The 17240-nt window shown below is 34.5% G+C and overlaps 1 protein-coding gene across 3 annotated transcripts in view; it reads right to left on the minus strand.

Moving 5' to 3' along the window:
- Positions 1–17240, minus strand: part of LRP1B (LDL receptor related protein 1B) — a 1862224-nt gene that overhangs the window by 447775 nt on the left and 1397209 nt on the right. For all 3 annotated transcript variants that reach the window (XM_053214983.1, XM_053214982.1, XM_053214984.1), the window contains exons 38-40: positions 1853–1979; positions 1565–1716; positions 1144–1268 (exon numbers count right to left, since the gene is read on the minus strand). In XM_053214983.1, the coding sequence (XP_053070958.1) occupies positions 1144–1268; positions 1565–1716; positions 1853–1979 (404 nt within the window). The remainder of the gene's footprint in view (positions 1–1143; positions 1269–1564; positions 1717–1852; positions 1980–17240) is intronic.

Genomic DNA, 17240 nt, shown 5'->3' on the forward strand with positions numbered 1-17240 from the left:
TCGCTTAACTGACTGTGCCACTCAGGGAGCCCTCTTACAGAAATATTTTTAAAAATAATGTTGAATAGTCTGCTATTTTTTATTATTATTATTATTCTTAATACTGGTCAGTAAAAAAGTCAAATACTATAAAATACTGACTTTTTTCACACCAGTTTAAATCTTGGATTTCTGATTTAAAAGACTGCATTCTTCTGCTCTAATTATCATCTAAATAAAAGCATTACATTTTTCTTGTAATCAGCCAGTTAAGTGTATATCTCTTTTTTGAAACTTGATGCTGAGATTGCAATAGGTTTCATGTACTGTAATCTTTGGCACAAATAACAATTTTCTCAAAACATGAACTGAGTTCCCCAACAAACAGTGCACTGCTTTAAAATCTGTGTCTATGAAATATCAAAGCTATCAAAGAAATTTACAGTGCCAATGTACCTAACCTCCTAAGTATATTAAGCGTAAGTTTTTACTTCAGTTTTGAGTGAAGATGTAATATACTATCAAGATTGCTCCATACGGCTGATTTTCTTCCATGAATCCATCATCAACTATAAAATTATTATACATTCCTTTGATGTCAAGAAAATTAATTACAATTTATTTTAATGGACATTAATATGGATATTTAATGACATAAAATGGACACTTAATTGAGGTAAATTAAAAAAAAAATCCAAACCACATTTATATCAGTTTCAAAAAACACATTTTAAGGGATTGATGACTTCAGAAATATTTCACACCAATAGCAAACTTCTGAAGCCATATCACTTTATATATTAAAACATAACCCAAAATACGTAGCTTTGGCAACTTTTACTCTCTAATATCCTAATTGTGCTTTGTATTTTTTTGTCGAGTATGTATATTTATCAAGATTTTCTACATTACTTAGCCCAAACCTATACTGAAGGCATGCCAGGCATATAACATGTCCATATAAATACACTGTCTAAGGCAAAACTATCTATGTATGAACTATTGTGTATTCATTAGACTACTGTATGATTTTTATAGGAAATTAGATGTTAAAAAATACAGTTTTGAGGTTTTGGATTCATATAAGAATCTCTAACTTTGATTAATATTTTTTAAAAAGGAGAGAAATAATATAAGATATATTTATTTTATAAGAATGCTGACCTTTCTCTCTTACTCGGTTAAAGATTTTAACTTCCTTCAGGTTGACTCCAAGACCTGTTCTCATGGTTACGGTTTCTGTGGCATCATTCTTGTGGCCTCTTCTGATGGACCCGTTGGCATGTGCTCTGACAAAAAGTTGGACATACGTGATCAACAATCTTTAAGTAATTCACATCAAGCCAGTTATTTAAACTGAAGATAACAGATGGCCAAGCAGAAGGGGAAAGAAACCAACTTTAGTCTGTGACATTGAAACGCTTGAGCCTGGAATAGCAAGAGTGCCTGACTTTCTGTGGAAATCACATGGCTTTGTGAGAGCCTTCTTGTGCCCTTGCTAGGGAATGGCTAATCCTACAAGGGTAAAGCAACTGGCACTGAAATAACATTTTGAGACTCAAATACTTATGAAAAAATAAATTACCTGTCAGACCAGTAGATGTAAGCCCCAAAGACCGCAACTGAAAACATATCCACATTGCTCCCTGACAGCACCATCTCACGATTCCCTCCAGTCTCAAGGTCAATTCTTTCTATTTTGTCTGTACGAGCATCACACCAGTACAATTTGTTTTCCTAAAGATCGATTGAAAAGTAATGTTACAAGCTGTTTTGGATTAAGTGGTTTATTAAAAAAATAAGAGAACACTAAGAGTGGATTAATGCAAGTTGGCAGTTAATGCGCTTTAAATACTTAAGAAATCCAACGCACCTCATAGTCAATGGAGATACCATTTGGCCATGTTATTCCCATGCTTACAAGGATAACCTTCTCGGAGCCATCTAAGCGAGCTTTTCCAATGCAGGGCATCTGTCCCCATTCAGTCCAGAACAAATAGCTGAAATGAAATTGCTGATTTATAGTAATATGCAGATAAATACAAAAAAAAACCCATATTATTAACAATAAAGCAGTGACATTTATACCAATAGAACAAAAATAATACATTTTAGAAATCAACATCCATGTGTTTATATTTGTGAAAAAGAATTTTTTTATTTTAAAAAATATTTAACGATTCATAGAAATCACAAGGATGGATTCAAAATCCCTCCAAAATACTTTGCATAGGCTACTCCCTGTCTGAAATGCTTGCTCTTCTCCAACCTGTTTGCCTCATTTGCTCTTGTTCCCATTGCAAACATCATTTCCCTCAAAAAGTCTTCTGTGTTCTGATTATTTTACCCTATACTCTGCATGGATTAGAGTGAAATTTACAGTGTTATAGTTCTTATATTTCTTTACAGTGCTATTTTTATTAATGTTTTTTTGCCTTCATTGGATAATAAGCTCAATGAGGACTGTGATCTTTTCTCATTTTCATCTACTATTATACCTACAGCACTAGGAAATTAGAAAAATTTTAAAATAAAAATTAGTGGGAGATAAATATTTATTAATATATATATGAATGCACTATAATTTCAGTTCTGTCCAATTACACTGATAAATGTAACCATTCTAATTTGAATTTTGTAAGTTATCTTGTGAAGCAATCATAAAACATAGATTCATACAAAAGCAGATATTCCTATTATAGTAATCACGTAATACAAAATGGAACATGGAAGAAAATGAAATACATAAAGAAAATCCAGAGTATGCTGAAATAAAACATGTCAAAAAACTAAATGTAGAAAAACAGAAGGCATATTATTCATGCTTTCTTTTGCTCATTCGTTCAGCATACATAATATTTATATTACAATACAAAATCCATGCTTTCAGATAAACAGGATCCATTCTTTTGAAATTATGTCCACTGAAGTTTTTATTTAGCTGTCAGGAAACAGCAGTGATTAGAATTTAGAAAAATATGGCAATCATTGATTCATCCAGGCAACAATGAATGCGTATTTTGTGCATATTTGAATACGTATATATGAGTGATCATACATGAGAAAATGAGGTTGCATATAGAAAAATCAAAGATGTACATTCATATTTTGTATCCACTCAAATGTATTATTTATCCATAAAAAGATACTTAAACTACATAAAAATATATGTATTCCCTTTACGCATATTGTTTTGATTTATTTTAAAAGTTGATTTTTTTTCATGGAAATGCTGTATAAAATAAATGTGCTGGACTTTCACAACCAGATGAAACAGAAGGTGTGGCTAGAATTCCAAGTATATTAATCCTGAAGAAGCTTTCGTTCATATTTATATGGTCTATAATTAGAAAGGGAAAACTTCGTACAAGAAATCCAACTAGCATTTTATTGGTTAGCTATAGGTTGAAATAGCCATAAAAAATCTATGTTTTCATTAAAGTTAAGATTTTTAAACTTTAATGGAGATTCTCATTGTATTAAAAAATAAAATAACTGGGAGGCCAAATTTGTTGCTCCATTTAACTTTTTAAGGAAAAAGTTTTAATAATGCTCCTAAAATGACTAATCAATCACTGTGTCAAAATGGCAGGGGGCATAACACTGTGAAGGAGGCATTTTGGGAGCCAAGACAGACAGGTGCTTATTCAGTCTGATTGTTGTCATCTATTTTAACATACTCCAGTTTATTTTTTTTTAATTTATTTTTTAATGTTTATTTATATTTGAGAGACAGAGAGAGACAGAATGTGAGCAGGGGAGGGGCAGAGAGAGAGGGAGACACAGACTCCAAAGTAGGCTCCAGGCTCTGAGCTGTTAGCACAGAGCCTGACGTTGGGCACCAGCTCATGAACCATGAGATCATGGGAGCCGAAGTGGAGAAGCTCACTGGACTGAGCCACCCAGGCACCCCTAACATACTCCAGAGTTTAAATATGAAAGGAAATATGTACAATACCCCTTTTATTTAATAGTAATCTGCTTTCAGATGTACTAAATAATACAAATATTATTTTAAAAAATAAATAAAAATATTTTGAGTGAATAGAGCAAATCAACTCATTTAACAAATTTAGCTCTGCTTCTCACAGCTATGGAAACTGTGGCTCAGGAAGTCAATCATCCAGTCACATAGCTGGTAAGAAAGGGTCAAAGCCAGGAACTTCACTCAGGCTTTACTAACCCAGGCCTGTGGTGTATTCTCTATGTTGTCTCACAAAATATAAACATAATACAATAATATAATAATCTCATATAAAATGCTACTTTTCCTTAGGTATAAGGAATTAGAACAAAGATCTTCATACTTAAAAAACACAGAACAAGCCATGAAAAAAGCCCTAGTATCAAGAAACCAGTCTCTCATTCTTTTTTTCTCTAGTAGTCCCTTTGCATTTTAAATCTGTGTTACTTCCATGCAGGAGGCCTGGATGAATAACAATAAAATTAAGAACTAGAATTACTCAAAATAAAACTATTGTGAGTACACATTTTACTCAAATTTTCAGTAGTGATTAGGTAAATTATCATTATATATGAAGCCAAATCTGACTACAGGAACCACTTTTATGGCTAAACAATTTATCAACTTAATAAAACTAAAAGATTCTATACCGACTTAAGTTAAGCGGCATTTTATGAATTTCAGGAAAAGAGTAATTTATTTTCTCCTTAAACAAAAATTAAAAATAACAAATTGAATAGAATTAGCACCGTGAGAACCTTCAGGGATTATAACTAAATGTAGAGAAAGAACACTAAGCTTATGAAACTGCAGGGAGAAATTTATGAATAATTTAAGATAGTAATTTACATAGATGTACTTGAGATATTTTTAACGAACATAGATTCTTTGTATCTAAGTGTGATTTTTTCATGAAGGGAATAAATGAAAATCCTTATCACTGGTTTTGAGACCCCACGGAAATTAAGATTCAGTGGCAGCATTACAGACTGATGTCCCCATTTGAGTTCAAAATTTGCTGTAGTGAAATGTTTGTTGAATTGTATGATATAATGAAGGAAACTGCCTTTAGATCCCTAGCTTGGTTAATCTAGCACTTAAGATACTTCTCAAGTTTATCCCAGACCTAGAAATTTTCAGAATTGTCAAAATCAAATGTTATGTTATATAATTGAAGTTTCTCTGGATGATAATTTGTCTTAAACTGTAAATTCCCATACTTACAGGGGCTTGCAGTTACAGATTTAAAATAAAAAAAAATACAAATGGGACATTCAAAAGTGGTTTGAAGGATTATAAGAATACTGTCAGAAATCATCATAACACAAATATCCTTATTGTCTTATGAGACACAGTTCTTGGCAGGAAAATGTGCAATGAATGCATACTATGTTCAAGTAGTAATTCCAATTAATTATTGACATTTGAAAAATAGGCAAAAGATTTAGGAGCACTGGAACTCCCAAAGGCTTAGGATACACTTAGAGTCTTCGAAAGTTTACTGAATTGACCATATAACCAGCGTACTGATGTCAGAATTACTTTACATGCAGGTATACTTATCAAGGAAAGCAAATCTTTTTCTATCACAATTAAAGTTGAAAAATATACAAAATATTATAAATGCCAATTTCGAATAAATATTTTTTGAGAAATAAAAGTAACATGAAAACAAAGCTTTGGCTTTGCTGGGGAAGGGTAAAAAGTGTGAGGTGGAAAAAGAATACTGAATAAGTCTAAATTATCATAAAAGGAATAGTATTAAGGGTGATTCTTATAGATATATGAACAATAGTGAAAAGAAACTAATTTGAATCAATCATTTACTTTGGGTTTAAGATTCTTAATTTGACTGCTAAACTATTTCCTCTGAACACAGATCTGTGCTGCAATTTTTACAATGAACTCACCATTTTTTCCCATTCTTACGTCCTTCTAGGACAGCATGATTTATATACTTTATCACATATGCTAAACAAAGATGAGATAACCAAAAATGTCCGTGCAGGCACAAAAATAAAGATCATATAATTCTTTTATAGGCAGTTGCCTTGGTTGAGAAGATTCCTCTGCCACACCAATGGGCAATAGCGAGATACTGTATCAGCAAAAAATATAAAAAACCAAACAAACCTACAAATTAACAACACCAGCTAGCCTTTGTGTGAGCATGAGCTTTTGACAAACTGCTTGTAATTTTCAATGTCTTAGCAGTTTCATTAGAATTACTTAAAACTCATACTAATCGAGTACTTCATAGGCCAACACGTCAATGTCTCAATCTTTAAGGCACATGTAAATAACATACTATACAAATTTGAATACATTTCACGAATACATGAAATGGCATCCTGCATCCCCTCTGAGAGATATACGCTGTAATGAAGAACTTTCTCTATTCCTGTGAGTGTTTCTTTGCATTTCCTTTTCCTTCATTTATGTGCAATTTTGCTTTGAGAAAGCATTACATGGCAATCCCAAATCACTTTTCAAGTCCTGAATGTGTTACTTTTGCTTAGAGGTTCCTATAACATAAAAAGAACTCAAGCACAGATAGAGGGACACTCTGTTAAAAGGAAGAGTCTAGAGACAGTATAACCTTGAACACTGCTTTTCTTCTTTTTATTTTATTCATTTATTTATTTATTTTTGTCTGTAGTTTGGTGGACGATTCTCAAATGTATTCTTTCAGTGCAGTCACGTACTCATTCAACCAATATTAATGTTGTTATGTAATGCTAGCAGTTGTTGCTATAAAATGAACTGGACTCAGTGACCCTCATGAAACTCACTGTTTAATGGCAGAGGCAAATGGGTAAAGATTTGCCTTAAGAAAAATGTCAAAAGAAATACTTAAAACTTGCTACGTGTAAGTCTCTAAGTCGTAAAAGTATAGGCTTCAACACTGAAAATACTGAAGTGCGATGGTGAGAGAAGTTGTCATTTCTATAAGTAACTTCAGAAATTAACTTTTCTTTTGAGCCAAAATAAAGATACAGGCCATCTGGGTCATTCTCTTTCTCTGTTTAAGTCTAAAACAGTATTTACCATTTATTCTACAGGACTTGTTCTGGTTTCTGTTATCCTTAAGTTCTATATCAGATTCCTTCTTGATTCACTACTCTGCAATACTGAGTGACACAATTGTTATGTGTAAGTCCAGCCAATACTGGAGAAATATGAGGAAAAATTCTTCACAAAGAAAAATGTATTTGGCATCTGTGATGATACAGCATATTCTGTTTATAGCCTGCACTATATTTAGTCCCTTATTTTATTTATACCCTGCCTCATTGCACACCCTCTCATTTTAACAAATATATACATATACACATAGATGTCTATGTACATATATGATATTGGTTTGCTATTTACATGTTCATAGTGTTTTTCCTGAGTAAATGGTCTATATTTTATTCATTTATAGTATCTCTAATAGATAATATTTGATGTTTACCCTTTATGTATTTTCCTATGAAATATTTAATACCTTGACTCCTAGAGCCTAGACTACTAGTACTCATGTGCTGATTCTTAAAACATTACACAGAAATTTCTGATTTGTTTCATGACCTCCGATCTGTCTTATCAGTCATACCCAACCCACTCTGGGTATTCCACATTGAAAGAAGCAGAGACAATTTCTATAGGTGGATAGAGAAATCAATCTTGCAAACTTCTTTTTTACCTTTTACCACAGTTTTATTGGTCAGATCCCTTTAAAAATCAAGGTAAAGTCATGCATTTGTGTGTGGCTATTTCTGGTTTCCATTGAACATGGCTTTGGTGGTCCAGACCAAAAGTTCCCTCTTGTACTAGGAGGTGGCATGACCTTTCTGTACACTCTTTCTCCTCCACCAACCCAAGAGTTACAAGGATAGCCCAGGGCACCTTGATCACTTCCAGTCCTTCTTCCCTCCTTTTAGCAAGGGGAGTAAGATCCAAGATTCACGTTTAGACGTTAAGGAATAAAGATAAAGCATATGGTAAAAGATTAGGTGAGCAAACCTAAGTTTGAAACAAGGGTGTTTGCAGAATATTTGAGAAAATTCCTAGTAAAAATATTGTGACATTTTTCTCTCATTTGTCATTATAATTTGATTATATGCCTCTCTTATATACCTGTAGAGAAAGCTGGCTATAATTTGGGGTATAACTGTTTCCAAGTTATTTGACCATCATTGTATCTTAATCTTATATACTAACACCCTGGTTGCACCAGTATTTCAATTGCAAATGAAACTTAATTCTACTTCATTTTTATATGTGTCATCTTGCCTTAAGATAAAAGCATACTCTGAGATATGGTGTTAAAGTATGCGATACACTTGCTATCTCAACAGATGTTAAACTATTGTTAAGCTATGGTGTCTAAAGAAAACAAAATCAGAGTATTTGTGTTTCACTTAGATGTAATATACTACAAGAAGGTAATCAACTTTTTTGGTATCATATGGTGACATACTGTGGCTTCTACTGTAGAAAGTGTTTTTCACATAAAATATATATATTATATTTCAATTTTTTAAATGGAAGTGATGCCTTACCAAAAAATCAATAGAAGGTAGAAACTAATTTTTCAAGCTGAAGTAAATTCATACATGCTTTCTACTTTGTATTTGGTTACATTTAAAAAAACTTCAAGTCTCCATTGTTCAAATCAGGCTTCATGCCCACTTTTCAAGGCACACTTATATCTTGGATTCAGCTAATTTACTCCATTATGGTTTACCTTTTCCCCTGGTAATACCACCTACCATACTTTAACTACAAACAGAATATAAAAATACTGTACTTTATTCATATGATAAAATTTTGACACTTAAATGTCTATGTAATATTACCCAGAAACCAATGTTTGGATAACTTTTACATGGACTGTCACTTTTAAGCCTTTTTTCTTTTCTGAACTCAAGTCAGTAAAACGTGGATAATGTATAGGGAGAAACTAATATTTCCAAGTATAATAAACATTTCCCGAAAACGTTTATTTAAAAGTTGTATCAATTCTTAATTATAAGTCCTGACAAATATCTATCCATGTGACTTAATTAACAGTTAAGAAATGTTTTTAAGAAGAAGTGAAGGTATGGAGGTAAATAATATTTAAATGAATGCCACATATGTCAAAGATTTCTTGTTTTGTGAAATAAAATATAAATCTTGTTCTGGGGGCTCAAAATTAGGAAATCCAAAAACATTTAATGAGCTCCTCAAGCCGAATCAGTGCTGAGCTCAAAGTTGCAAGAGAAATATATGGAAGATCTAAGAGACATCTGGAGAGAAGATATGACAGAAGTTAGTGACAGATAGAAATAGGTGATGAAAGGGGACCCTGGGTGGCTCAGTCAGTTGAGGGTCCGACTTAGGCTCAGGTCATGATCTCAGGGTTCATGGGTTTGAGCCCTGCATCAGGCTTTGTGCTGACAGCTTGGAGCCTGGAGCCTGTTTTGGATTCTGTGTCTCCCCTCTCTCTCTCTCTGCCCCTCCCCCACTTGTGCTCTCTCTGTTTCTCAAAAATAAACAAACACTAAAAATGTTTAAAAAATAAAGAAAGAAATAGATGATGAAAAACTACACAAAGCCTAAAGTAAATTTCAATCTTGTCAGAGCAAGAAGACATGCCATAGTTACGGAACGAAGTCACTAGACTAGAGGTAGGAGGATATGTAAATTTCTATAACAGTGGACATTCAAATAAAGATTTTCTAAAGGAAAATGGAAACATAAGTGAAGAGATGAAGATGAGATTTTGGATGTAATGCAGTAATTAAAGTAAAAAAAAAACACGACAATACATGGTAAAGGGTAAATATAGCAAGAGTGAGAATGGCATACAAAGACATATAAGGAGAGAGAGATGCAAAGGACGTATATGGAATAGGTTAGATACAGCAAGAAAACTCAGATTTAGAGAAAGTAACAGAGAAAATAAAGTCTTGAGTGGATAATCAATGGAGAAATATATCAAACAGAAGGCAAATGGTGTGAAATCTGGAAAAAATCTGAATTTGGCTATGGATAAATTTTAACAATTCTGGAAAGAAGAGAACTTCTTTATTCTAAGAAGTAACATGCAGAGAAAAATAAGTTGCTGTGTTTTTTGTTTGTTTGTGTTTGATGTGTTTGTGTTTGTTGTGGGGGGAGTCAAATAGCAGAGATCTGATGCTATTTGGAAGAAATGGGAAAGGTTTCATTGAAAGGACTAGTTAAAGATGATAGAATAAAAGGACTAGTTAAAGATGATAGAATAGAAGAGTTACTGCATGAGATACCAGAGGAAATAAATGCCATTAAAGTGAAGAAGATTTAAGTAAGAAAGACAACTTTCTCTGAGGTTATACTCACTTATTTCAAAACATTTACAGCATGAATTCACACATCCTATTTTCTTGTAACACCACATAATCACTATCACAATTAACCACCAAATTTATTTAATTGTTTTACTACTCACTGAAAACTCTGCCATCTTCTCCCTCCACTGCTGACATTCTTAGGGACTTTATGACTCATGTTGATGGCTTTGTGAACATCTCAGTTCATGGTTCACCTCATCTGTTCCAAGGACTTCCACCTCTCCTTTGCCTCTGCCTTACATAAGCAAGGCCACACACTAATTTTAAGTAACACATGAGACAGCTCCATTTCCAATTTTACCAATTCTAAAATCATCTCTTAATTTGTTGAGTTGTCTTGGTCATTAATGTCCTAACTCCTTACTCTGACCTTAATCTGCTGCTTTTGGTTTCCTTGATTGCATCACTAACTTCTAGACCTCAGCTCCTGACTGGCAACCAAAGGTTATTCCATTACAATTCAACTTTGAGTCTGTCATCTCACGCTCCCTTTTTGACTCATTTTTTTTCCTTTTTTTTTCCCCTCGCTACTTCTCAACTGCTGAATGTTATTATTCAAGGTCATAGAAACATACTGATTAGATTCTAGAAATCCATCCCAGCTAAACTCATGTTGCTTTAAATCCTTTTGTTCATATTCTATTCAGCACAAGTTTCAGCAAAACTTACCTATTCATTTAAAGCTGCTAACCTTACTCATACTATCATTTATGACTTTCTTCAATTTCAGTAATTGAATTGCTAAAATATATTCTACTGCCATATCCTATCTTTTCATTCCATCTCCAAAACTAGAAGGGGGAGAGAAATTCTCCTAATTCAACGTTCCCGCTTAAATTTACCTCATCTCATCCTTTCAGTAACCAAAAAGGACATAGGTATTTGAGATTAAGATATTTCAAAAGATCTCAAAGGTAGGAAACATCTAACCTGTGGTTCCCAACTGTAGTATATACTTGGTACTCCACGTAGACACTCTCAGATCTTGTTTCCTAGTTCTATGCACTCCAGTGCACGGTTTCTGTGTCCTTTGCCTCTTACAGTTCTTACAGGCACTTTTCTTAAGAGGACCTGTCCTCTTAAGCCACAACTCTTCTTTCACAAGTAGTGCTGAGAGTTAGAAATCTTGGGAGTGTATGTCTCCCAAGGGTTGCCCCTTTCCAATGCGTGGGTGGGAGTTTGAAAGTAAAGTTCCCTTGCTTTGAAGTAAATTTTATACTCTAGAGATCCACAAGTTATCAGGCTGAGACCCAGACTTTTGCTCACAGTTGAATCTTTGTTTGTCTTTTCCCTTTCCTACTCTGCTTCTCTCTTACTTCCTGAACTGAATTCTCATTCCAGGATCTGTTTCTTGAATACCTGATGTAAGATGTAAATTTTGTACATCTGCTTTCTGGTCCCCTATTCTTCTTGTTCCACCCTATTACTTCTTCCTTGTCTAAGTTCCAACTACACTCTCTGGAACTTGCCTTCCTGTCAGTTTCTTCCCCTCTGCCTATGAACTTGTAGAGTACCCCCTCACTCCTATACTAAAGAAAACTTCCTCTATACTCTACTGTCTTCTCAACATTTCTGTTTTTCCTACTTTCCCTTCATTGCCCAAGTTTCTGTCACTGGAGACTAAATATGCTAGCTCTACTTTCTAATTATCTGTCACTTACTCATTCTTTATATTTGGCCTCTGTCTTTAGCAATTTCTGGAAATTGATAAAAATTAATAATGTCATCTCCATCATCGATTGCACATTCTGTTCTCTGCTTTAATCCCTCCTAAATTCTTTACTGCGGGCACACTGTTCTTCCTGGAGTGGTCTTCCCTTGACTTTCATGATACAGTAATTTTCTGAGGACTTGAAATGGTTATTTTTCCCTCTTTTGCCTTATTGCTGGCTTTCTTTTCCACTCTTTTAATCACTTTATCCCCTAACAATAAACATTCTCTCTCTCTCTCTCTTTTTTTTTTTTTTTTTTTGTCTTTAGACTTCTTTTTTTCTGTACTCTTTCTTGGGTAATCTCATCCATCACCATGGTTTATTGCAGAGTCTAAACTGTTGAAATAAAACAAAGTAACTTTATATTTATGCAACTCCTGATTCCATTTATGCTCTACTGAAAATCTCTTCTCCAGAATATGCTATCTCAGGAAGAATCCAGGACTTCCAAGACTATTTTAGTTAAAAGAACAAATAATATTGTTAAGATTTTTTTTTTCTGGTACAAAAGATGGGATCTTTCTGAATCCAATCTTTTATTTCATATGTATTTTAAAGTTTTCTTCCCTCTCACCAACTTTGATTGGACTCCTGCTGGGCTGAAGACTTTCAGTGAGAAAGTGCCTTATTTTTTTTCTTTTCTTTCCATTTACCTCTCTTTTCTCTTTCTTTTAGTCTCCCCTTTACATATTTGCCTCCAGCTTTCTCAATCACTTGGCTTGAGGGTGAAGAAAAAAACCCCTCCCCCATAACAATCTGTCTCAGATGGTAACTATTTCTAAGAATTCCCCAGTTTAAAGAATGCTACAATTTCAATAAACTCATCCCACTTCTATCATTGCTTATGTGACTTATTTGGGATCAGGGAGAAGGCTTAGGACAGAGGGTCTAGGACTATTTTAGATTCCACTTGGTAAACTGGAAAAAATGTCTTCATGGTAATTCCCTTAATATGTGGGGAATTCTGTTGCCGATTTTACGGCCCCGATTTATCCCAGCTGCATCATGGCTCTTCCCTATGTAGCTATACACTTGCCAATGGCCTTTGCTTTGCTACTACCAATTCTTTGCTTATTCTATTTCTTCATATAATATAATCTTAGCCCATCTCAGAAACCTCTCTCCTTGGGGTGCCTGGGTGTCTCAGTCGGTAGAGTGACCGACTTCGGCTCAGGTTACGATCTCACAGCTCATGGGTTCGAGCCCCGCATCGGTCTCTGTGCTGACAGCTCAGAGCCTGGAGCCTGCTTCTGATTCTGTGTCTCCCTCTCTCTCTGCCCCTAACCCACTCGCATTCTGTCTCTGTCTCTCTCAAAAGTAAATAAACATTTAAAAAAAAATTAAAAAAAAAGAAACCTCTCTCCTTCAAGTCATCTACTACCCTCACTTGGATTACTTACTCTCATTATGCGTGATCTCTTTTTTCTTAAAATTCAATGTAACTTTAAAATGGTCTCATGGGGGGCGCCTGGGTGGCGCAGTCGGTTAAGCCTCCGACTTCAGCCAGGTCAGGATCTTGCGGTCCGTGAGTTCGAGCCCCGCGCCAGGCTCTGGGCTGATGGCTCAGAGCCTGGAGCCTGTTTCCGATTCTGTGTCTCCCTCTCTCTCTGCCCCTCCCCCGTTCATGCTCTGTCTCTCTCTGTCCCAAAAATAAATAAACGTTGAAAAAAAAATAAAAAAAAATTAAAAAAAAATAAAATGGTCTCATGGAAGTTATGTCAACATGAGATTTAGATACGATATTTAGGCTTGAGTCACATTGATCTAGTCTTTTTATGCCTGCAAATGACTCTCACTTTACAATATGAGGCTATTATTGTAAACGAAATTTTGTATTTGTTTAGACTGTAAGTTTAAACAGAAAACTCAGTTGTGAACAGAAGCAGCCTCTTAATTATACTATCATACTTCATGGCGCCCACCAGCGTCTTTCACATAGTAAGCAGCCCTATTTTGTCAAAATGTACTGAATTGAAGGCTGAAGATGTGATGGAGATGCACTGACATGACCTCGCACACAGCGTGTGCTGCACTCGGTAAATGTGTGTGTTTTTTTGTTTTTTTTAATAAACTGACAGAAAGTAGAGTATATGTGGGTTCCTTTGCGTGATGATCTCAATCACCCTAGAGAGAAGTAGGTATATTTATATGCTAAGATGGCTATGGAGTTATAAAAATATACTTAAGGAAAAGAAGACCTAGAATAACAACTTGAGGGTGTATACTAGGTTTCAAGTAGCAGATTGGCAAGTAGCAGCAGCAAGAGGCCTGCTAAACTGAATTGCATGAATCTATAATAGGCCAGGCACAAGGAAGTCGCTATCATACAAATGAAGTGTTCGGCTTATTACAAATACAAAGGGAAGAAATTCTTTATTAGAAACCAACTCATTTCCTATGTATCTATGGGATTTCATAACACTCAAATTATATTTTTTCTTGCCATTAGAATACTTATTTGCACTATAGCAAATGATCAAGTTTTCTCTATAGAGGCTATAATGATTCATTGTTTGATTATAAATTAGAACTTAAAAATATATTTTTAAAATACTTTAATAGAGTACATTTTTATTTTCAAGTTTATGAGGGTGCTGTGGACATGATCAGTTGAGTCACGTTGTCTTATTCTTGGAATTAAACAAGATCACACCCTCCCTTCCTAGTCTTAATATGCAATGGCCTTTGTCCATGGGCACGTGGTGGTAGGCAACAGACGCAACAGCAGAAGTCAGATCCAGCTCAAAATTATTTTGTAAGCTTCCTTTCCTAATTTTTTTTCCAGCATTTTCTCATTATTGTCTACTCTTTCACTTATAGTTCTAACCTTTAAATTTTCAATACAATTTTATCCTGAAACTGTTAGAACTGCTTTTTTATATGTTTGATATTTTTGGTTATTAATTTCTGTAATGCCTACCACTATAAATGTATATGTGTAACATGTAGCATACACAAATGCATATGCATACAATGTAGCATAATTTTTGGAGATTAGAAAAACCTAACTCCCACATATCAGCTTGATAACAGAATAGTATTTAAAATAGCTGACTCAGTTTCCTTATCTGTTAAGTGGAGGAAATAATAACACTGTAGGTTTGTTGTCAGCTTTTAATAGATGTGACATCTATTTACATTCCAGAAGGATAATTCAGCTACTACACGAAGAACAGACTGTAGGAGTACAAGGGAATAAGATGGTAAACCACAATCGAGAAATGTTGGCAAAGGTGACAATGGCTCAGGTTATAGTGTAACAATGGAAATTATGAGAAGTATATAAAATATGAATGCATTTAGAAGCCAAAGGCAATAGAATTCCTAGTATATTGGATACAGGGCATATGAGAGAGACACCAAAGATCATACCAAGTGTTTTGACCTAAGCAACTAAAATAATAGAATTGGCATTAACTAATGTAGAACTCACAATTGTAGAGAAAGATTCAGTTTAGTTTTGAGCCTGTTAAGGATAAGATTTCTGGTAGATCGTCTTTTAGTTAGTAAACCCTTATAAATTTAAAAGCTGAAAACAATAACAATTTAATTACTTCTGCATCTGCAACTTGATCAGAACTCAGCAGGAATAGCTCACCCCTTATTCACACTGACGGGTGGTGACACCAAGGCTGAGGTAACCTAAGAGCTAAGGACTGGGATCATTTAGGTTCACTCACTCAACATGTCCAGCAGTTGGTGCTGGCTGTCAGCTTGGACCTTAGCTAGAGTTATTGGTGGGAACTACACTGGCCCCTCCAAGGGGTTGCTTGGCTTGCTCACAGCAGAGTGGCTGGCCTCTAAGAGCTTCCCAAGAGAACTATGTGGAAGTTTTATCTTCTTTTATGATGTAGCCTCAGATTTTACAACGTATCACTTCCATAATAGTCATAGGCCCACCCAAATTCCAGGATATGGAAAAGATGTTCCCCTTTTCTGTTTGCAAGAGTCAATGTCACATTTTAAGAAGAGCATGTGGAATGCCAGATATTATTGTAATCATCTTGGAAAATAAAATCGGCCACAGCCCTCTAATTGAAAATGTTGAATAAGCAATATATAAAAACATAAAAATCTAGAGTTTAGAGTGAGGTATGGCTATAAACATTTTAAAATCTTTAACATTTAGGGGGGATGAGACCACCACAGAAGAGAAAAACACCAAAGACTGAGATGTGGGGAACTCCAGCATTAAGGTGTCAAAGAGAAAAAAGAACTAACAAAGGAGAGTGTGTTGGAATGACTATGAAATAGAAAAATCAGGAGAACTGGTTTCCTTCTTCCCCATATTGTCTCTTGAAATCCACCTCTCCTTGAGATCTGCCCTAGTATTAGAAACTGAGTTTGTTTAGATATGCAGTATATCCTGTTTGGTCTGGGAACTTATGCCAGCTCGGTTGATGAAATATAACTTGTCTAAATATGTCAAAATAATCTCTTCCCTTTGGGTATTGACTGGTCTAAGGATGGGCATGTAACCCATTTCCGGTTAAGGGAAAACAAAGGAACTGACATGAAAACTTTTCCCAAATAAAACCAGAAGATCTAGCAAGGAAAAGGTGTTTTATCTTATCTCCCTCCTCCTTAAGTCTAAACATACTCCCTGAAGATTTATCAAGCATGTTATAACATGGGACCATAACATCAATTCTAAGACAAAATATAACCTAGTGAAGATGGCAATTGAAAAAGGTAGAAAGAGAAATCCCTATAGACTTTCACTCTAACGTTTTGCATTTAAGAGCAATTCTAAACCAATGCAGCTTTTCAATTTATATATGGTAATCTTTGCTTGAAGTGTGACAAACTGTTGGTGTTATTTCCCTCTCTTATATTAACCTTCTTTGTTTTTTTTTTATCATACTAATGCCATGACTTATTTTTATAGCATCTGTCAAGAAAATAAAGCAAATGATGATATTGGAAAAACTACATACAACCTATAACAAATAAAAGCTTTTAGACTTTCATGAGAGTTGAACTGATATTTTACATATATAGACTCCATTCTAAATCAGTGTTTAGATAACGCTGTGTATCTAATACACCATGGTCCACTTTTTCACCCCTCCAAAAGTAAGAGGAGTTGTATTAACTTAAAAATATCCACTCTTTAAAAACAAAGAAACAAAAAACCCTTAAGTCAAATCATACTAGCAGTGAAAGAAACGCTGTGGTGTGAAGTTATATAGTTTTGTAATAGGACTACTTCTATATTATTGCTTA

The sequence above is a fragment of the Acinonyx jubatus genome, chromosome C1, assembly GCF_027475565.1.
Source record: "Acinonyx jubatus isolate Ajub_Pintada_27869175 chromosome C1, VMU_Ajub_asm_v1.0, whole genome shotgun sequence".
NCBI lineage: Eukaryota > Metazoa > Chordata > Mammalia > Carnivora > Felidae > Acinonyx > Acinonyx jubatus.